Below are 23,409 nucleotides of genomic sequence, written 5' to 3' on the forward strand. Positions count from 1 at the left end.
GGAACAGGGAGGACAAGAGTGGAAATAAGGAGTCTAAAGGAAGTTATTGCAGTAGCCCAGACAGGCAACATGATGATCTACTTTCATAAAGATTACAGCCTAGAAAACCCCATGAGGCAGTTCTACTCTATCACATAGTGTCATTATGAGTCAAAAATCTACTTGGACTAAGATGTTGCCTTGGACTAGGGCAGTGACAATGATACTGGAGAAAAATGGACAAATTCCACATATAATTTGGAAGGAGAATCAAGACAACTTACTGGTGGGTTATATTTAGAAGGCTGAGAGAAAGAGAACAAGCAAATGAGCAGGTCAAGTATGGACATTGACTCAATTATCATTGACTCAATGAATGAAATAACTTTTATTTAAGGAGGATTAGTGACTTTTTAAATTCATCTGGTTAGTTTTCAAGTTCACATTAGTAGTATGCCTGTGGAATGAGGAGATCCTTTTTTGCTATGAATGGCATACAACCAAATGGGGGCTCTCCCTGCCTTACACTTTTTAACATATATAACCAAAATGTATTCTCCAAAGTAATATATTTCATGTGTACAGTATTATTGTACTTATGGATCCCCAGGTTGAGTCCTGAGTTTGCTGTGAGTGGGGATCTTCTAAGATAATCTTAACTTTTTAATAGAGTGCTGGATCCTAGAGAGAAAGAACAGCCAGGCTCCTATCATCCTTTAGATATACGGTTGTCATTGAGCCTCATGATGTGACTAAAAGTGGTTTTTAAAACCCAATCTTCTTCTAATCACTCCTTGTTCAAATTCATCAGGAAAAGAAGAAATAAAGAAGACATCATTCCTGAACATTTATGAGAAAAATCTAGTTTAGCATATGGCAAGTGGGAAGTTTCTCAATGCGTGGGCGATCACAGGGCTTGCCAATTCAGTGTGCTTTCATCTCAGGAGACTTTTTTTTTTTTTTTTTTTTTTTAAGCAGCAGGAGGTTGTGCTCCAGAACTTTGAAGAGTGGATGTGTTGTGAGGGTTGGGATAGAGTGGGCAGGCAGGGAGAAGAAAGCCGTAGGACATACTAGAAGCACTATACTTGCGTTTAGTTAGGTCAGAGGAGCATTCTTCCAGGATCTCTCCCTGGAGGCTTGGGAATGGTGTATTAAATCTGGGCAGCAGTTCTGCACACAATTATGCCTCCTTCCTTGTGAGAAATAAAATCCAAAACTTCTAGTATGTTATAGATTCCAGGAGAAGCCAGACATGTCTGGGAGCATTGGAAAGCTGAGCAAATAGTATGTGAATAATCAGAAAGTATTGGAGGGAGGGATGATGATTATAGGTAAGCAGTGAAGTGAGAGCACTACCTTGATTAGAATATCAGGATTTGGTGCCATTGTAATAAATGACAAAGATTAGGTAGACCACAGTGTTCCTCCCTTCTGACGGCACTCTGGATGTAGAGTTGTCGTATTCCACCATTTATAGTTTCCTTCACACTTTAGTTCAAACCCATGTACTTCCTTAAGCATTTAAGAATAAAATAAAGTAACTCGCAGTGAACTCCTACAAGGTATTAGGAACTCTGCAGAAAATATAAAGAAAATCCTTAAGGCAACACATTTCCAAACTTAAGAAGAATGAGTCAAGACTAAGTAAAGTTGACCTCTCATTTATTTGCAGTTGAAGCTCACATTCAGTTCCTGAATATTATTCGAATAATTTCTTGGCTAAGAGTTCACATCCAAAAACTGAATATGTTATGCATTCAGCATGAAAGACCCAACCTTTGATTAATCTTTTCTCTTCAAACTTTTCACCACCATGAAGTACTTTCCAAACACAAGCCTTGTCGGAAAAGAGAGTACACACACAGTCAAGGAGTCAAGGAGTCAGAGAGGAGCAACCTCCAAACACTGAAAACACCCCCTTCCCAAATTTCAACTCCCTCTCTAGAGTCCAGGATTTGTAATGCTAATCTGAGTACCTTCTTTCACCCTGGTAAAAGAGTATAAATATAAAAGTAATGTAGTCATTCACTGTGGTGCTAAGAGACAACACATCTTCTAGCACATTTCCTTCTTCACTCTTTGTTGGTGTATGAATTTGTGTGGAAACTACATTTGCCTAGTATTTACTGTGGTGACAAATGGCTGACCATTTAGAGTAGCATCTCCCGGGTCTTTCATTTCAAAAGAAAAATCTCACTTATCCCTTCTCAACACCAGATTTTGTACACTATGGCAAAAAGAAAAAAAAAAAAAGCCATCAGTTCAATTAAGAACTTAACCTAACTAGTTTGGAATTTGGGGAACAAAAACTCCAATCAGTTGTTGGAAATTTTCATTTTTAATTCAGTTGCTTTTGCAACCTGAACTGTTTTCTCTAGAACTTATGTATTTCACTAATACTTCAGTTAATAATAATAATAATCTACAGGACACTGGTTTTATATTTTCTCACATACAAATACCTGGATTACAATTGATAGTATGCTTTATAATAATGCACTAATATCAGAAAGAATAAAAATCTGTTAATACAAAGCACTAATTATTCACTGTCCCTATGTCTGCCTCTTGGGAAGACTCTGAAGCTGTAATTATTGACTGAACATTTGTCTGTTAAAGTACTATTCTAGTTGGACTAACTGTTCCTTATTTCCTAATGATTTTTATTGTGTGTTTCTTAAGACTTCCCATCTGTCCTAGTCCCTGAGGGCTCTCTGATTAGCCATGACGGTAGGCATAAATTTTATTTTGCATACCTAAACTGCATCATTCAATATCAACTTTTATTCAAAAAAAAAATTATAACATAAATCTGTATTAGATTTTTTAAATAAGCTAATTTGTATCAGGACTCCACTTGCCTCCACACATTAACTTCTGTGAAAAATACATGCATTTGAACCACTCAATTTGGCACCATATTAGATACAACCCTCTTGATTACCTTTTTTTTTTTTTTTTACATTTAAAGTAGTTTTCTTTATGCAGCTATTGGGAAAAGAAAATTATTATTCCCCAGATAATTCTAAAAAGTCAGTCCAAGTTGGGTTTAAGCTTTTATTCTTTCTAAGATATAAAATGCACCTTGTCACTTCTTTTTAATTTATTAATTTTCTGAATATACAATGTTATAGCAATATGGCAGCAAATTTATGACCTCAGCAGAGTTACTGTAGCAGTTTTTCTTCCAAAGAATATTTATAGTTACCACATATTTGACTTCTCATAAAATTTTATGTGGCTAAAAATCATAATAGTGCTTTTTTTATAGAAAGAAAGTCATCATTTTACAGCTATATATTTCATATTTATATTTTACTCCTCACATATAATTTTTTTTTATTACACAGGATTTATCTGTTCTTTGGAAACTTAATAATTTAAATGCTAAGTTTTTCCCCCATGTAAACCACAACTGTTATATGGATGGTTCTCCTAAAGTGGTAGAAAGTAGATCAGGCCAGAGGAAAATGACTCTTACAAAAATATGGTCAGTTGTCCTGCATGTTTACAAGTAAATTATCTGTACTATACAGAAAAATGACTGTCACAATAGCCATTACTAAGGGGCCCAACTTTTTCCAACTGATTTTGAACATCTTCTTTAACATATATTAAATTTTCATATTCACTATAATCTACTTCCAGAAATTCTACCAGCTCCACTGATCTGTCTATTCATGTACCAGTGCCACACTGTTTTAATTATTGTAGTTTTAAAATAAATTTTTGTTTCTTGTAGAAAACTTTTCTACTACTTTTTGTTTTCAAAATTCGACTATTCTTGTTTGTATATTTTTCATACGGAACTTCAGAATCACCTTATTTAGTTCCCAAACTTTAAAAACATCCTGATGATATTTTTATTACAGTCACATAAATTTATGGATTAATATAGGGAGACTTGACATCTTTAAGATGCTGAATCCTTCAGTCCTAGAATGTGGTCGGCCTTTCCACTGGTTGTAGTCTTTTATATGTCTCTTAGTAGCATTTCAAAATTTTCTTTATGTTGAGCTTTCACATTCTTAAGTTTGTCCCTAGATAGTTATACTTAAATTTAACATAGTTTATATTATTTAGTCATTTGTAAACATAAAAACTATTGAGCTTTGAATATTGATTCTATGTAGTTTTTTTTTTTATTATATGTAGTTTTGCACCTTTATTGAATTCCCTAATTGTTTGTAATAGGTTTTCAGTTTTTCTGACTCTACTTAAAATTTAAATACAAACACAACTACCTCAAAACAATAAAAGCATTTATTTTTCCAATACTTTGTATTGTTCTCAAAATGTCTTAGTTAGATAAAATGTAAATTGTGATTTAGCTGAACTTATATAGTTTTCTTCATAGTTTTAATACTCACATGAGCAGAAGAAATGATCAGTTTTATGTATTATATGCCTTGTGAAAAGGGTTTTATATTCATTACCTTAGAAATACAAACAAATCTATGGGATAGGTAATTCGTTATTCCCATTCTATAGAAGAAACCAAGAATTGGAGTGGTTAGATAACCTGTCCAAGATGATATACCAGTAAGTGGCAGAGTCAGGATCTGAATTCAGAGATACTTGGCTCCAAATGAACTGCAGGCGATCGAGAAGATCTAGTGAGGGAATCTGGCAGCGCGTAGGTACAGTAACCCAGGGAGAAGTTACTGTGGTTAAAGAGGTTAGAGTTAGCACAAGTGATCGTCTGAAGGACCTGAGACATTTGTAAGCACATAAGCAGAACTCTGGAACCAGCCACAATACCAGATGATTTCTCTTAGCATACATGAGGATTATTTCACTAATGAAGGGAGTACTAATCACAGGCCTCAAACTCATATATGTAAGAAGTGCAATTATCTTCATTTTCTGTATTTTCTATAATTTCCATTCGGGGCTCCCATTCCACCAGGTGATAGAAACTTTATCTTTGTTAATTCTGGGTAAGCTCAGTCAAATTGGGTTTCCCTTAGTAAATTTAAGGACTCCTTAGTCAAGTCAGGATCTCCTTTGTTAATTCTAGGGCTTCAAACTCCATTTCTGGTCTAAGTTCTGGGACCATTAGCATGATGGGTGGGAGGACATCTGGTCATCATCCTTCCACATTGGCATCTTCTGAGATGCAAGCAGTGGTCTCTGATCTCAGTTGTCAGTCTTCTCAGGATGCTGACTCAAGTGAGTGGATGCTCTATTCTCCTGCATATGGCCTTGCAAGGGTGACAGGGAAAATCTAGATATTCCTCTATGGTTGCAGGACACTGAGGCTGCATCAAGTTCTCTCCAAGTGGACATATCAGACACCAAATTTCACTCCATTATTCCTGAATTATTGGAGGGAGAGCTACTAGTTTTGCCATGTCCTTGGACTCCACTTGGTAATCCTCTCTCAAATTCTCCATACCGAATCTACCTGGGGTTTCTGTTACTGGCCCCTCCCCAACTTTCTCCCCCTCCCCAAAAAAGCTCACAGAAGAGCCTCTTTTGGACTCCCCCCTCCTGCCACATAGACCTCCCTTGCTTCTAAAAGGGAAGAAGTAGAATGATTACATATTCTTTCAAATCCTGTACCCAAACTTTTGCCCTTGAAATCCACAAGACAAGATATTGACTTTTCTTCTCTATTTCAGCTGTGACAACTCTTCCTTAAGGAGTTTAGCTACTCTGATGGGGATGGGTCACAGGCAACAGAAAATATTAAGTTAAAAGATCCACTTATTATCATACTATAGTAATTTTTTTATAACTCACCATGGCAAATGATAATGTGAAAGCTATAACAATTTTATAATTATATCACTAATTCTCTGAGGTTGTAAGGAACAGAGTTGCTCAGGTTATCTAAGTTGATGGCAGTTGTTAGAACATATGGAAAAGTGAATTAATACATAAAACTGTCTCCACAGCTGAACAGGCTTAGGGAATACTGGAATATTGTCCATCATTGTTCAGGATACACCTACAGTTCTAGTAATCCATCATGAATGCTTGTGACCTGGTGCTTGTCATCCCTCAGAAATAGATGTCCATTGTACCCCAGGTCCTGTGATGTGGCCATTCTTACCTTTTAAAATCTCCATATCTCTGCTTGTCTTTTCTTGACTTCTGTTATCTTTACTTCTTTCTGTTTCATAATCCCCAAGGGAATGTTTCTCTGGGTTACTGGGTCACTGTCCTATACAGAGCACAGTGTTAGGCAGAACTCTTGTGGCAGACTACCTCATAGGCCCTGGTCTCCCTAATGTTTAAGCTATCAAAGGTTGCAAACTAGCCAATTTAAAGATAAAATAACCAAGAGATGGGTTTTTGTTTGTGGTACATTACTTTATAAATATGAACCAACATTGAAAAATTGGAAGATCTTAATAAAATCAGAGTTCTGTCTTTTTCTGCAAAATCAGAAGCATTGGCAACATTGGGCCCCAAATCTAAATGGCATCAATCAGTTTGAGCTGATTTGTGACTTTCCCTGTAGTCAGATCATGCTCCTTCCATTTTAGCAGTTCTTACCCATCATGTAATGTATGTCCATGAGCTGAGTCTGCCCTCATTCATTTACTACCTGGCCCTGGAAACATTTGAGTTTGAGAACTCTGTGACCTTTGTCTCAGACAGTTGCCGATTTCCAGTCTAACTGGTTGAGGCTAGCATTCACAGGATCACATGACAGAAAGTATGACAGTATGAAAGGAGTTGCCTCTATTTCTCTCTGAAGAGGTCTCTTCAGTGAAACAGGTACTTAGAGTTTCAGGGACTTTCTGGTAATATCTTGAAGATTTCTGAAAGAAAACAACTTTCTCAATGATTGATTCACATCTAGAGAGACTCTAATAACCTGACTACCTCCCAATACTGGGCTCTTGCACTTTACCCGTCACATTTAAATTCCAAACAGAGTCTTATATCCTGGGACTTTTCCAGAATTAAAAACAAAGCAACAAACAAAACCCTGTTGCCACTGAATTGATTCCAGCTCATAGTGACCTATGTGCTACAGAGTAGAACTGCTCCATAGGGTTTTCTTGGTTGGAATATTTATGGAAATAGATCTCCAAGCCTTTCTTTGGCAGTGCCACTGGGTGGGTTCAAACATCCAACCTTTAGGTTAGTAATCAAGCACAAACCATTTGTACCACCCAGAGACCTCTTTTCCAGAATAAGTGGTATCAAATACCAGGCCTGAGGCATTCTTACATAGCTTGCTAAAATCTTAAACAACAAAGTATGTTTCTTGTCCATTTTTCTCTCAAGCTCTTCCTTTCAACACTTCTTATGGTTCGTTTTCTTTGACTATTATCTCAAACCTTTGTATAATATTATTAGGGTCCTGGCTGGTCCAAGGTCTGTTGTTGTTATAAAAGTCCAAATACATTGAATCTAATCAACTAAAACTGTCAGTTAGTCAGATTAAGTCCTAAGATCAGAAAGACATCTTCACCATCCTTAACTGTGTAGTAAAGCGCAGTTATAATTAACACATCGCTGGAAGAAATTAAAGACCTAAATAAATGGAAAGATACCCCATGTTCATGGATTGGAAGACTTAATCTTATTAAGATGTCAGTAATATCCAAAGTGATGTACAGATTCAATTCAATCTCTAACAAAATTCCAACAGCCTTTTTTTTTTTTTTATGGAAATGGAAAAGTCAATCCCCAAATTCATATGGAATGGCAAGGGGCTCCGAGTAGTCAAATCTTGAAAAACAAGAAAAAAGTAGGAGAACTCACATTTCCCCATTTCAAAACATACTATAAAGCTACAGTAATAAAACAGTGTGGTAGTGGTCTAAGGATAGACATATAGACCAATGGAATAGAATTGAGAGTTCAGAAATAAACCCATACCACTGATTTTTGACAAGGGTGCCGAGTCCATTCAATGAGGAAAGATTAGTCTGTTCAATAGCTGGTGCTGGGACAACTGGATCTCCACATGTAAAACAATGAAGTCGGGCCAATACTTACCATATACAAAAATTAACTCAAAGTAAATCAAAATTAACTCAAGAACTAAAACCATAAAACTCTTGGAAGTAAACATAGCAATAAAACATCAAGACCTTATTTTTGACAATGGATTTTTAGATATGACACTAAAGGCACGAAGAAACAAACAAAAAAAAAAGATAAGTTGTACTTCATCTTACTAAGAAAGTGAAGAAACAACCTACATGATAAGGGAAAATATTTGGGAGCCATATATTTGATAAGGGTTTAATATCTAGCATATGTAAAGAACTTCTACAACTCAACAACAATAAAACAAACAACCTAATTAAAAAATAGTCAAAGGACTTGAAGAGACATTTCTCCAAAGAAGATATACAAATGGCTAATAAACACAAGATGCTCAAGGTCCTTAGTCATTAGGGAAATGCAAATCAAAACCACAATGAAGTATCACCTCACACCCACTAGGATGGCTATTATCAGAAAATATGGAAACTAACAGTTGTTGTGGGGGCTGTGGAGAAATTGGAACCATTATGCATTGCTGGTGGGAATGTAAAATGGTGCAGCCACTGTAGAAAACAGTTTGGCAGTTCCTCAAAAAGTTCAACAGACATGTGGCCTACCAATTCCACTCCCAAGAGACTGGAAAGCAGGGACTCAGATACATGTACACCAATGTTTATTGCATCATTGTTCACAATAGCCAAAATGTGGAAACAACCCAAGTGTCCATCAGCAGATGAATGGATAAGCAAAAGGTAGTTTGGGTTAGCAGGTGAGCATTTAACCATTTGTGCCACACAGGAACCCTATATACATACAATGGAATATTATTCATCCATAAAGGGAAATGAAATTCTGATACATGCTACAAAGTGGATGAACCTTGAAAACATGCTGAGTAAAATAAGTCAGGCACAAAAGAACAAATATTGTATGATCCCACTTATATGAAATATCTACATTAGGCAAATGCATAGAGACAAAAGTTTATTGGTGGTTATCAGGGATTGGGGGAGGAAAGAATGGAAGTTATTGTTAAAGGGGCATTAGGTTTCAGTGTGGGGTGATATAAAACCTTTGGAAATTTATAGTGGTGACAGTAGCACAACATGATGAATGTAATTAATGTCACTAGATAGTACACTTAAAAATGGTTAAAATGGCAAACTTTTTGGTATACATATTTTACCACAATGATTTTTAATGAAATCATAATTGGCATTTAAATTTAATGTAATAGGCTCTGAGGTTATAAGGTACAGAATCATCCAGGTAGCAGCATTACACGATCCTGAATTATCAAATATAGTTTAACTGGACTTTGTGGTATATTAAATTATTAATGGAAAGGAAAATGCATTTGAGAAATATTTTTGTAACAGTGAAACTAAGTAATTAACCCTCGGTTAATCAGCAATTTTTGTCAGTTAACGAACCCATTTTCCTTAGGCATCCTTGTTAAAGTTTTATTACTAAGACTTTGAGGAGTCTTAGATCAAAGGCTGCTAGCTCAATGACCTTGAGAATGAGCATTCTATGTAGCTTGGGAAAAAGATCTTGTCCACCCAAGCCTCAGCATTTTTGCACAGATTAGATCTGGTGAAATGAATCCCAAGGGCATTTTTTAATGCACTCTTTCATATTCATTGGGGGGTGGGGTGGGAACGATGATGCATAGTTAAAGATGGGGACTTGCTTCTAGTTCTATAATGCTCTTTGTAGATATGTTAACATCCTGGGTCTTTAAATGGGATCAGCATCTGTTTTAACCCCAGACTTCCCAATCCTGGCCGCTGTTTTCCTGAGTCATCCTGATTGCCTTGTCCCTTCAAAAAGATAAAACATCACTTCCCTCACATCATCCATCAGCCATGCCCTCACCCTCAACACATACACCCAAGCTATGCACCAAGGGTAACACCACATCACCTAGCCTCTTGTATTTCAATCACATTTTTCAATAGGAAGTGGGATTGCATATTTTAAGGGTAAGAATTGGAAGGTGGAGTTTGAGCCTGACATTCTTTCAGAAAATCAACTATAAAACATATTACAGCTGGGTTGTTGAGCCCCTAAATTCTAATTCCTCTCCTTTTCTAAAAACTGTCTATTCCCAGCAATTTTCTTGATCAGTTGGATACTGACAAAGAGTGGAATAGTAGGTGGCAAATTTCATGATCAAGTTAAGATCTGGCAACCTTGGTTCTGTGAATTTGAATCCTAAACCTGCAACAGAATGGGTATGCCGTCCAAGAAGCCACTAACCAACTTCATAAGTCACCTTTTCTTCCTTCATTCATTGAGGAAATGAGATATTCATTTTAATCAGAAGATGAGATCTTGGAAGTAGCAAAAGCTCTTTTTTTCTTCTGAAAGAAACTCAATTCAAACCCTGATTTTTCCAATTAACTGTTGGTAAGTGACCTTTTGGTAAGGAACGTAGCCTCTCTGCTTCCTCATCTACTAAATACGGATAATAATTATACATCACACAGTTGGTAAGGACTAAACAAGATGGCATATGCTTCTAGCATATTAAGGGGTCAATAATAACTCTGCTATTGAACAGCCTCTAACAGAGCGCTAAGCGCAGAGACGACAGCTCAGTTGTTTTCTGCTGATATTTTCCAGCTATTGATTACTTTCTGTTTTATAAGACTTGATCATCTACACAGCATCAGCAATCTTCTTCTACAAAGGCTTGAATGTAATTCTCTGGGCTACCAGTGAGAAAAGTCAATTTTGTCACCATGTTTCAGAGATCAGGCATCTAAATCTAAGAAACTTAAAGATACTATCCCATGGAACCAGATATGAATTTGTTTCTATAAAGCAGGCCAAGAACATTTCCCAGGATCCCAAGCCACTAGAGTAAGTTTTCAAAAACAGTAGATTCTGACTAGTCACTTCCCTACATGGGCAAGTGTAAAGATGCAGACTGTTCCACAGACCACCAGGCAAACCACCTTCCCATCGACCTAAACAAACAGTACCAAAATGGGGCTTGAAAGCTCCCCCTCTGTTCCACCTTATGCTCCTACATTCTCTGCTTCACAAGTTAAGTGATTTCTCTTGAGATGCTTATTTGTACTTAAAAAAAGTAACTTACACTTGGAAGGCTTGCTGCAATATTATATGATGATGTAATTATTTATACAGTCCCAGCTGAGCCTGTAGAATCCAAAAGATTTGAAATCTATTATCTACAGTGATAGATTTAGACAGCACTCTCCCGCATCATTTACACACACACATACACACACACACATCTCAAATATTTCTTTAAGTGCAGACCACTTTTGATGTAACTGTGTTCTCTCTACTTTGACATTCTTGGAGCAGTCCTAGTGAAGCTTAAGATTAAAATCACAAGTCTTGCAGTTCAGACAGGGAATAGAGTATAAACTCTGAAGGTGATCTCATATGCTCAGAATTATGCCTTTAAAGGTCAAACCAACTTGAAATATGGACAAAACAGAATATAGCATTTAGACAAGGGAGCTTTTTTAAAAAAAAAAATCTACATCCTAGTTAATGAAATGAAGGATAGTTTCATCTTTATTATTGATAATGCTAGTTAAACCAATGCATTTGTTCATGCCATTTCCCCTTTTAAATTTAGGGATATGACTATCTGTAAAAATAAATATGCAGTAGATGATGGCAATAAATTATGACCACAGTGTGTTGACTTAGAATAAAGAAAGCCCAGAACAATATATTTCCCATTTTAGATACTTAATATTTGTGGAATTTTAATATAAGGTGAATTTAACAGCTCCTGAAAAGTGGTAATTTCTGCTTTTATAGTTGTTTGCACTTATAGAGTCTAGGTCAGTGGCCATACCAAGGGAAGTGACTTAGGGGGTGGGGGCTTTTTTAACTCCCCTATAAACATCATCAGCTTCCTACCAGAACTACTCCAAATAGAATGCCATCTAAGTAAAACACTGTACTTTCTATGCAAACTCAGTTTCCAGACAAGTCCCCAGGCTGCTCCCTCCAACAGTCTACTGTCCAGAAGCTTCTCCATCTTGACAGTCCAGACACACCACAGGTCATAACATCTCTGTGTTTATATCTTCACAATAACCAACATTCTGCCTTTTAAGATTTTGTGTCATAGTTTGTACAAAAGAACATGGAGGTGGGGAGCCCATACACACAAAAAGACAACATAAAACAAGTCATCTGCACAAGGACTCATTTGCACAAAAGTGCTAGACCAGGTGCCTGCATGGTGTGACCTTGGTCAAGCTACATAATTGTTCTGGACCTCAGTTTCTCCATCTGTAAAATGAAGGTCTTGAAAGGTCTAGTCTCTGAAGTCCTTAAGAGCCTTGGATCCTGGTTTCATTAAGTATCCAAATCTGGATTGCTTATCAACTCCGGCCACTGATTTCATATCTCTGCATCTCTTTTATTGCATTTAGCCATTTCTCTGAAAGAAGTGAAAAACCCTTAGAGAGCAGGACAAGGATGGAGAATGGAGCCTAGATGCTCCTAGGTGCCAGGAGAGTCTCCCACGTCCCCCCCCCAACCCCGAACTCGTCCCCACCCCCCAAATCTAGAAGCTGTCTGGGATGGGGACAGCCTGCAGAGTTGTACACCCAGTGCGAGAAGCTGGGTGACTATGAACAGCAAACCACCTAGCCTAATGTCAAGCTTTGCCTCACTTCCTTCCTTTACTCATGCTCTTAGAAGAAACAAAAGGAAAGTCCTTGGCTCTATTTTTCTGCTCACAAAAGCGACTTTTTGGGAGAAGAGGAAGGGAGTGCGAAACAAACAAGCAAACAAAGGACTTGGAACAGTCTACACAAGGACTCCCACTTATGTTCAGAAATGCCGGTTCTTTATTAGCTGCAGCCGGCTTTCTCTGCAGGTGCTCGTGCTGCGGCCGCCTAGTGGCCTCTCGGGAGCCGCCGGGAGCGCCTGACCTAGGCCCAGTGGGAGGCGGCGCCCAGGCCGTGGCCGCAGTCCGTGCTAGGGGAGGGGGCACCCGTGACGTGGCCCACAGGAAATAAAGCCTTAGGGTCAGCATCCTGCTAGCTCCCATATGTAGATCTAATAATGACCGCTTACTTCAAAAAGAGGATTTAACCCAAAGCAGATTTAGCAGGGCAGCTTCCAAAGGGCAACAGGAATCCAGGCATGACCTTTGAGAAAATCCTAAAGGCATCACTGCCCCAGGAACCCGCGAGCCAGTCACGGTGGACACCTCAGATCATAGTGCAATGCAGAGACGCCAACTTAAGTTATCAGAGTCTTAGTGGGGGTGTTTAATTTAGCATAGCTAGCATTTGTCACAGTATGCCCACGATGCATACACTGGTAGTTAGAGTATTGAGCTAAGAAAAAATATTGGCGGTAAAAAAAAAAAAAACCTAAGTATACCTGTTCAGTCAAAAATATTATGTTAAAACCTTAAAGTTGTTTAATATTTAAGTGAGAGTCAAAGGTCTTTTAGTGAATTCTTATCTAAAACATCAAAGTGGTGACATATCCCAGTGGTGCTGATCAAAGTATCAAAAGCATCTTAAGATAATGTTTTAAATTTTACTTTGTTTTTTTAAAAACTTTTACATAGGACTTTGCTCAGGAGAGGTTTTGTTTTGTTGTTTTAATAAAATTAAACAATTCCTGAAAGGGGCCGGGGGATTAGAATCCCTCATCCAGAGCTGATCAAAATAAAGTCAGTAAATAAACACATCTGGGATAGACTTCATTGTATAATGGATATAAAAGTACTTTGTAAACAATGAAGTTCTCTATCATGTTTTAATACTGTTACCCTCACAGAATACAAAAACTAGGAAAAACACAAAAGAAAAATAAACAGCCTGGATAATTACTCTCTTCATCTGCTTATCTATATTAAAACTAAAAACTCTAAGTGAACTGGTGCTGCCTCAGGCGTTTAGCTTAGGTGGTAAATTGCAGAAAAGACAGCCATATCTGGTTCTAAATCAAATAATTTGCGAAGTGTCAGAAAATAATTAATTCACATAGGTGTTCTTTAAAATTATTTCATTTCCAATATTTTAAAAAGTCAACATCAAACAAGTTCCTACTTTTTTACCTGACCACATTCAAACACAGGACATCTAACCAGATGGCTGTTGTGGATTTGTGTAATTTATGCCGTCATTAGAAACTTGTTTGCAATATCTGCAGCTTGATATTGGAAAACTCGTAGAGACTGAAGGGATGGAGTTTTATTCTCACTGTTCAATTACCCAAAAATGTTAAATCAGGCCATCTATTTGTTCAGACATGAAGCTGGTAAACCTTAGCCTTTAGGAGCAGAAGACAAGCTTAAAGAAGCCACAAATTGCAAGTGAGCTACATAACACTCCAGTGAAGCTGTAACATTGTTCTCTTTTCTGTTTCTCTTTTCCCAAGGGTTGTACAAAGACCAAACCAAAAAACCCCAAACCCATTGCCATCGAGTCATTCCAACTCACAGAGTAGAACTGCCTATAGACAGAGTAGAACTGCCCCACAGGGTTTGCAAAGAGTGGCTGATGGCTTTGTACTGCCAACCTTTTGGTTAGCAGCCGAGCTCTTAAATACTGCACCACCAGGGCTCCATGTTCAAACACCAGTAACAAGTAAACATTACCAATAATAAAAAAGGAATAACACAAACCTGTTCGGCTTCATGCTTTTATTTACTCTTATTGTGATAGCTTTTTCTGGTAAGTAAACTAATCTGGGAAAGTCAGATCTCTTTTTTTTTTTTGTAAATAAATAGATAACAAAGCAAGGATAGGTAAAGCTGTTCCCAAGTGGCTCTCAATTTGCAAACCTTCAACACAGGGGCTGACACGCTTGATAACTCAAGGCATCGGAATTCAGGGTCAATAGTTTCAAAGATTGTGGAATTCACAGACATGCCCATTCAGCCAAGGGAAGGGAAAGAAGAGAAAAATCTAAAAAGAAAATGCTGAAAAGATTGGGTAGTATAGAAGAGTTAATTAAAAAACTTTTCAATTTGGGGTGTCCGCTTCAAATGTGGCAGTCCTTGGTCTGAGAAAACTACCTGCAAGGATAGACATCAAGACTCCATATACTGAGGTTTAATTTTGTTTTTTACGCTGCGTTTTAAGAGTTATGTAACCCTTGGGAAATTAAGCAGGTAGTTCTAGTCATTACAGAATCGACACGTTGCTGTAAAAATAGCACACTTACCAAAATGGGGGTGAGGGTGGGTAGGGGAAAGGGCGCGGCTGGCAAACAAACATAGAAGGCATGCCTTATTTTTGTAGAACTATGGTATGCACAACCAAATATTGAAATTTTCTCCACTGGCTGTAAGAATGAACGGGATTCATTTAAAATGGTTAAGGTTAAGAATTTGCCTTCCTGACTCAGTGGATTTCAACCCCAAAAAGAAAAACTAGATTATTTCAAAGTTACCAGTTGCCGTCAAATCCACTCTGACTCATGGCAACCCCATGTGTGTCAGAGTAGAACCGTGTTCCATAGGGTTTTCAGTGCCTGAGGTTTTGGAAGTAGACCGCTAGGCCTTTCTTTCAAGGCACCTCTGGGTGGATGTGCATTGCCAACCTTTCAGTTAGCAACCAACCACTTAATTGTTTGTGCCCCCCAGGGACTCCTTATTTCAAATAGAAGGCAATTAATAGAGAGGCTTTTCACGTGTAGGTGGTTCATTGATCATGTTTCAATATAAAGCTCTAGATTTGAGGTTTTCTGTCTTTTAACATCCTTGTGTGAGTGTGGAACCCTACTTATAAATACCCCCCAAATACATTCATGTAATAGTTCAGATTATAGTCGGCCCCACTCTCTCTAGTCACAAACCATTCAGAAATCAGAATTAGACCCTGGGCACTTGTCCATGGTCACTGGACCTTAGTGTCACCGACATAAGGGACCGAGGAAAAAGAATTGCAGGCGTCCAGATGTGCTGGTGTGTGCGTGCAGCTTACCTCTCCCGCTCCTGCTCCAGCAGGTTGGTGAAGTCGTCACTCTTGTTCATGTAGTCAGTGTGTTTATGCTTCTCGTTCTCTAACTCGTACACGGTGCGCCTGTGACACTTCTCTGCCAGCAGCAGCTGCTCTAGCATGCGCCGGTAGGTTTCTTTCTGTTTTTCCTCAAGTCTGTCCAGCTAAGTAAACAAACGCAGAAAAGTGCTTAATATTTTATTTTATTTGCATATTGATAGTTTCCTACACTACTCACTATCCTACTCTCCCCTTCCAACTCTAGTTCAAGATTTCTTAACTTCAGCACTATCGACATTTTGGACCAGGTAATTCTTTGTGGTGGGAAGCTGCCCTGTGCATTGTAGAATATTGAGTCTGGTATTAGCCGTCGTTCTCCCCATTCCATCATTTTCTTCATGCTAACTGGTTTTATAAACTAGCCATAATCATGCTGCAGTGACTTTTAGGCTTTTTTTCTGTGAACATATGCATCGTCCCTAAACTTTCAAAAGAACAAACTTCCATTGTTTTAATGAGATAGCACAAAGCCCTATACTCAAAAGAAAGAAGATAACAACCCTCCTGATCTCAGAAGAATTAAGATTTCAGCATGCACATTTATACCAAACTTCTCCCCTGGGAGGTGATTATCATCATAACAATATTTTTCTTTTCGAAGACTTGCAGTTGTACGCATTTCTAAGAAAAAAATTTTTTTAATTGTGCTTTAGGTGAAAGCTTACACAGCAAATTAGTTTTTCATTAAACAATTAAAACGTATATTGTTTTGTGACATTGGTTGCCAACCCTGTGACACGTCAACACTCTCTGCTTCTCGACCTTGGGTTCCCTATTTCTATTCATTCAGCTTTCCTGTTGGCAAATGCTAGTAGCACTCCCCCACTTGTGGCAATCAACAGCCTGCTTTCTTGCCCTTGCCACCGGGCTGGTGTGCCCATTTAGTCTCAGAAACAAGGTTGAACTAAGTGTGTTATTGTTTATTTTATAGGCCTGTCTAATCTTTGGCTGAAGGGTGAACCTCAGGAGTGACTTCAGTACTGAGTTAAAAGGGTGTCTGGGGGCCATCCTCTTGGGTCTTCAGTCTCTGTCAGACCAGTAAGTCTGGTCTTTTTTTGTGAGTTAGAATTTTGTTCTACATTTTTCTCCAGCTCTGTTGGGGACCCTCTATTGTGATCTCTGTCAGAGCAGTTGGCTGTGGTAGCCAGGCACCATCTAGTTGTGCTGGACTCAGTCTGGTGGAGGCTGTGGTAGTTGTGGTCCATTAGTCCTTTAGACTAATCTTTCCCTTGTGTCTTTGGTTTTCTTCATTCTCCCTTGCTCCAGATGGGATGGGACCAGTAGATGTATCTTACATGGCTGCTCACAAGCTTTTAAGACCCCAGATGCCACTCACCAAAGTACGATGTAGAACATTTTCTAAGAAAAGTATTTTGCAGGACCCTCAGTTCTCTTTTTTCAAGAGACGCTAAATATAGTGAGAGAGCACATTTCTCTAAAAGACGTTTAAAAATACATTATTACAGGGGCATTTGTGCCTGTCTCTCCGGCCAGGCTATAAGATTTTTAAGGGCTCATGTCTTGATTATTTTTTTAGTCCTCCGTTCCCCACACTGTACCTGGTACAAAGTAGGTGTTTAGTAAATGTTTGTTAAATTGGACAGAAGCTTACAATATTGGTTAAAAAAAAAAAAAAAAGCAAAAAACAGTTGCCATCAAGTTGATTTTGACTCATGGCAACCCCATGTGTTTCAGAGTAGAACATGCTCCATGTTATTCTCCTGGCTGTGATCTTTCAGAAGCAGATCATCAAGCCTTTCTTCCAAGGTGCCTCTGAGTGGGCTCCAACTGCCATCCTTTCGGTTAGTAGCCCTGCGCTTAACTGTTTGCACCACCCAGGGACTCCTACAATATTGATGGTTTCCTACATTTCTCACTGTCTCACTGTCTTATTCTCCCCTTCAAACTCTAGTTCAGGGTTTCTTAACCTCAGCACTATTGATGTTTTGGGCCAAGTAATTCTTGTGGTGGGGAGCTGTCCTGTGCAATGTAGGATATTTAGGAGCATCCCTGGCCTCTACTTGCTAAATGCTAGTAGCACTCTCCCAGTCGTGGCAGTCAAAACTGTCCCTCGTCATTGCCAAATATTTCGACGGGGGAACATTGCCTACTGGTTGAGAACCACTATGCTAGCTGAAACAGGCATATTTAAATCCATCTTCAACCCTTCAACCCCAAACCCAATAGGGTAGCTCCACAGGATGTCAGCATCACAGCTGCTCTACCCAGGTTTTTGATGTTTGCCCGTTAGTTATAAGGAGGACCCATGGTTCCCTCTATAATTGTGTGATATCTTCATTGTGAATGGGTCATTTCTGTGGTCCAAAATAAAAGAGAGACTGTCCCCGCCATCCTTGGTGTCTTCTGTCTTCTGCCCAGATCTCTACTCTCTTTGTCCAAGAGCAGGTAACCAGACTGAGACTGGTGGAGAAGCCTAGGTGATAATATCTGCGATCATCAGGAATTAGCAGATTGTACTTTTATGTCTCTTGATAAATTCTGTAGTCTTAAAGGGAAGCCAATATAAAATATTTTTTCATTGATTAGCAATATTCCTCATATTATAAAATTTCTCCTGTATTTCTTCAAATGTGATTTTTACTATATTTTATAGAATTTACAAAACCTTGCTGATATATCATCATCATCATCATCAAAAATGTAGAAGGAGTAACTTTTTCCCCCTTTTGAGCCTTCCTACTTAATATAAAGTAGGACTGTCCCTCCTTGTAAAAGTATTTGGAAGAGCAGCTTCTACCTGTTTTTTCATACCCTACCCTAATCCGCCCCAAGGAAGGAGAAGGTGACTTATCTGATGGTTATATTTGGGATAAGGAACTGGCCATGTGCAGTGAGACTTTTCGTTTCTCATGTTTTACTCTGTCTGCCATAGGATAGAACGTTGTGCTCTGAATACCCAAACTCTCCCACAGATGTGTTTCTCCAAAGTCCAAATCTGGAGGGAAAGTAATAGAAAGTCCAGTGGTGGTCATTTATCTATCTATAACAATATATGTTTTCCATGTTTTAAATCCATCTGTCAAACTCCTGCAGTTATCCATCAACCCATTCAAGCAACTCTGGAGTGGAAGACGGAGGCATTATTAATTGGATGGTTGACTGAGAAATCCAAAGAGACAGACATTGCACAGGCATCTGGAGAACAAAACAGCACACGGTGATATCAAGTCTTTTGGTGCAGCCTGGAGTCCCTGGGTGGTGCAAAATGGTTAACGTACTTGACTGCTAGAGGCGTCTCAGAAGAAAGTCCTAGTAATCTACCTCTGAAAAACCAGCTATTGAAAATCCTGTGGAACACAGTTCTACTCTGAGACACACGGGGTTTCCATGAGCTGGAGTCAACTCCATGGCAACTGGTTTAACTAGCATAGCCTAGGCAGGAGGCAGGCCTTAGACAGCCTTTAGTCAGTTCTCTCCATGTGGGTCGTTGAGATTGGTTGTTTGCAGCAGCTGGGCCACTGGAATCATTTGCAGGGGTCTCTATGGGGAATGTTTACCTCACCTACACTAGTACAGCTTGACCCCATAATAGTGATTACATTCTCAGGAAAGAAGTCTTTTTTTCTCTTAACATATAGGCTGCCAAGGTGTGTGTACTTCATTGATGTGTGCAGTGCATTTCTCAACAGAACTACAGGCCCAGACTTTAAACTTCAGAGGCCCTGGTGGTGCAGTGGTTAAGCACTCAGCTGTTTACCAAAAGGTTGGCTGTCCAAACCCACCAGCCATTCCTTGGGAGAAAGATGTGGCAGTCTGCTTCCACAAAGATTACAACCTTAGAAACCTAATGGAGGCAGTTCTACTCTGTCCTATAGGGTCATTATGAGTCAGAATCAACTTGACGGCAATGGGTTGTTTTTAATTTTTTTTTAATAAAGCATTGGTGTGAGAGGACCTAGCATTTAACGTTAAATTCTGGTTATAAGAACTAACATAGGTAGCAACAGATCAGCTGTGCCAAATGCTGTTTCTTAGTATTTTGTTTGGAATTGTGCCAAGTTCCAAGGAGAGAACTGAGGTAGAGCTACCCTGTTGGGTCTATTTGGCTTGTCCAGAGACTCTTAACACCAGCTTTCGTAACTATGGGCTCTGTAGATCCATTAATCATATACACTGTGTTCGTGGCTTCTGGTTTTCAGGATCCAAGTTGTGGCCTCTACCTTAGAGGAACGGTAGCTTTTATTAATGAATAGTGAAAGTGGAATGTGGCCCCTATTACTTTAGAAATATAGCTTCCACTTGGACTGAGGTGTAAGGAAAATTGAATGAGATCATCATAACACCACAGGCCAAAAATTTAGTAAGGGAAGCGCATACCTGGAAGTCTTTTTCTAGCAAATCAAGTGGTGGAGAAGGAATGCAAGTACTTGAGATGGAGAGAATCCAGAATGTTTTCGATAAAAGGGTCATGGTTCAGGAAGTGGTTTTAGTGCTGTTAACTGCAGAGGGCTAACTGGAGACATATTAAGAAACTCAGGAAGACAGAAATCTACTTAGAGGAAATGAAGTCTTAAAGACCAAACTGGATTTTCATGCAAGGGAAGTGGATTTAAGTGCTCTTAAAGATAGGGCTATAAAAAAAGCAGGTATTTTAGTCATTGTTGAATCAGAATGGGAACAGGAAGAGATATGAGAGTACAGAGAACAGCGCAGATTGTCCCCCACAAAGACGGTGTTGGGGTCCAGAAAACTACTGAAGAACATGCTGTAAAACTGCAGATAGAGCCCATCGTGAGATCAGTTGAGGCCCTTCCCTTAAAGACTGCAACAGCTATTCAAAGTGATTACATAAAACATGAACAGATTTAAGAACTAAAATCTGGGAAGAAGATCAGCGTAAGATATTTGAAGCATTATTTGGTTTTAGGGTGTCAGCTATTATTGCCTGGGCCCTGAGTGAACATGCATCAGAAGCTTGGGGATGTAGGATTCAAAAGAAAGATGAGACACACAAAAGGGGATTCGGGCAAGACTACAGCAGGTCCAGTCCAAACATGGATGTGGTACGATGGGGAAAGACCTTGTAATGAGAATTATCCAATTCAGGAACATGAAAGTAGGTAAGATTTGTGTTGAACAAAGGATGCTCTTGACAGACTCAGAACTCCTTGATTTTTTTTTTTTCTGTCACTAATGGAGACCCCACAATACAGAATATGGAAGCTAATGTTAGGAAAACAAATGTCTGGATCTGAAAGCATAAGAGAAGTAAACAAATCAAAAAGCCTTAAGATCCATAAAACAACTGTAGAGAAAAAAAGGGGACCAGTTTATAAAACTGATCCAGTTGTAAGAAATTCTCAGTTAAGCCATCCTAATGCACATATGGTTGTGTCAAAAATATATACATATTTGGCCTTGAGTAGGACAAGTTATGTACTCAAGGATTAGAAAGTTCAAACACAGGGAAGGCTAAATTCTGAGGAAGAGTAACACTTGGCAACTTTTTGTCCCTAACAGGCTCCAAGCCACACAGGCTTCATAAGGGTTACCTGGGGTAAGGGGTGAGATTCCAGCTGAAACAAATGAGGCAATAGGAAAAACCATTCCTAAGAGGTGGATTTCCTAGGTCTGAGCAAGAGCCTGAAAGAAGAAAAATATCAAAGAGATTTTAAATATGCAAGTGGGAAAGTATAGCAACTCATATAAGACTTAGGCACTGAGAATATCATCAATGCAAATGCCTAAATTTTGCAAAACAGATAGATAAGTTTCAAATGCCACTCACTAAGGGCAGGGATAGTATATGCAAACAGATTCCTCCACCCAACCTAAACAAAACAACAACAAAAAACCATTGCTGTCAAGCAGATTCCGACTCATAGTCATCCTATGCGAAAGCTGGACAATAAATAAGGAAGACCTAAGAAGAATTGATGCCTTTGAATTGTGGTGTTGGCAAAGAATATTGAATATACCATGGACTTCCAGAAGAATGAACAAATCTGTCTTGGAAGAAGTATAGCCAGAATGCTCCTTAGAAGGATGGATGATGAGACTTCGTCTCACATAATTTGGACATGTTATCAGGAGGGACTAGTCCCTGGAGCAGGACATCGTGCGTGGTAAAGTAGAGGGTCAGCGAAAAAGAGGAAGACCCACAACGAGATGGACTGACACAGTGGCTGCAACAATGGGCTCAAGCATAACAACAATTATGAGGATAAGGAAGGACTCGGCAGTGTTTCGTTCTGCTGTACATAGGGTCGCTATGAGTCGGAATCGACTCGACAGCACCTAACAACAACAACAAGAACAGAGTAGAACTGCTTCATGGGGTTTCCAAGGCTGTAATCTTTACAGAAGCAGACTGCCACATCTTTCTCCTGTGGAGCGGCAAAGGTTAGCCACCGAGTACCTAACCACTGCACCACCAGGGCTCCTCCACCCAACCTAGGGCACCCCATTTCCCATAATTAACTTCTTGATGGGAAACTTCTCCAAAGTGAGGGGAGGGTTACAGGCCCTACAGTGACTGGAATCCTGTTGTAGTTGAGGATTTTCTCTACCCACCCTGCTTCTCTCAGACATACCCAAAGTCTCTGCTTTGGTTTTAAGTAAGAGTTACATGGACCTAGATTGTCCCTGAGTCCTGGGATCAAAGAGCTGGGTATTTTCTTTTAAAGTTATGAGTGTGAGTTGGTACTATGATAATTGTATGCATTCTAATAATTCTTTGGACTCTTTGAAAAAAGTAGAACAAAGAGACTTCAGAATGTATTAATTCAACTATGGTAATGCTCCTGGATCTAAATCATTTTGCTGAAGGGGAAAAGAAATGAAGACACAATCAATGAGATCCCTCTGGCTAAGGCTGCTCGGAATAAGAAATTGGAAAGAAAAGAAACTGAAAGCTTGATTCTTTGCAATTTTGCTTAATAATTTTGAACTTTGATATCCTGGGCTTTATTTTTACAAGGAAGTGCAGAGGGATTCATATTTTCTCTTCGATTTTTCCCCAGATATTTGGCAAGGGAGGGAGGTCCACTATATTGGCCTCACTGCCTGACCTCTGGTGAGTTTTGTTAAATAACATAGCTGGGCATAATTTGATCTGGAAATTAGAATGAGTAGGGATTTTTGGGGAGTCTTCAGGTGGCGCAAGCAGTTAATGTGCTTGGCTACTAATGCAAAGGTTGGAGGTTTGAGTCCACACAGCAGTACCTCAGGAAAAAGGCTTGGTGATCTACTTTCAAAAAATCAGCCATTGAGAGACTTCCAGCAAAATGGCACTCTAGGCAGAAGCACCATGCCGTCCCTCCACAGCAAAGATCCGAAAAACTAAGCTGAACAGAGAAAACAACAATCCTGAAACCCTAAAACAACAAATGAAGAGATAAAGAACTCAGCCAGGCACCAAATGGAGTGAGAAAACTACAGAGAACAGAGAGCAAGGAGAGATTCATGCAGAGGTCCCCTATCAGCTAAC

At 39.0% G+C, this 23,409-nt stretch overlaps 1 protein-coding gene across 2 annotated transcripts in view; it reads right to left on the reverse strand.

Moving 5' to 3' along the window:
* The window catches only part of FILIP1 (filamin A interacting protein 1), a 136,187-nt gene that overhangs the window by 52,088 nt on the left and 60,690 nt on the right, over positions 1-23,409 (reverse strand). For both annotated transcript variants that reach the window (XM_004390157.2, XM_004390156.2), the window contains exon 3: positions 15,885-16,063. In XM_004390157.2, coding sequence (XP_004390214.1) covers positions 15,885-16,063 — 179 coding nt within the window. The remainder of the gene's footprint in view (positions 1-15,884; positions 16,064-23,409) is intronic.

The sequence above is a fragment of the Trichechus manatus genome, unplaced genomic scaffold, assembly GCF_000243295.1.
Source record: "Trichechus manatus latirostris isolate Lorelei unplaced genomic scaffold, TriManLat1.0 scaffold00287, whole genome shotgun sequence".
Taxonomy (NCBI): Eukaryota; Metazoa; Chordata; class Mammalia; order Sirenia; family Trichechidae; genus Trichechus; species Trichechus manatus.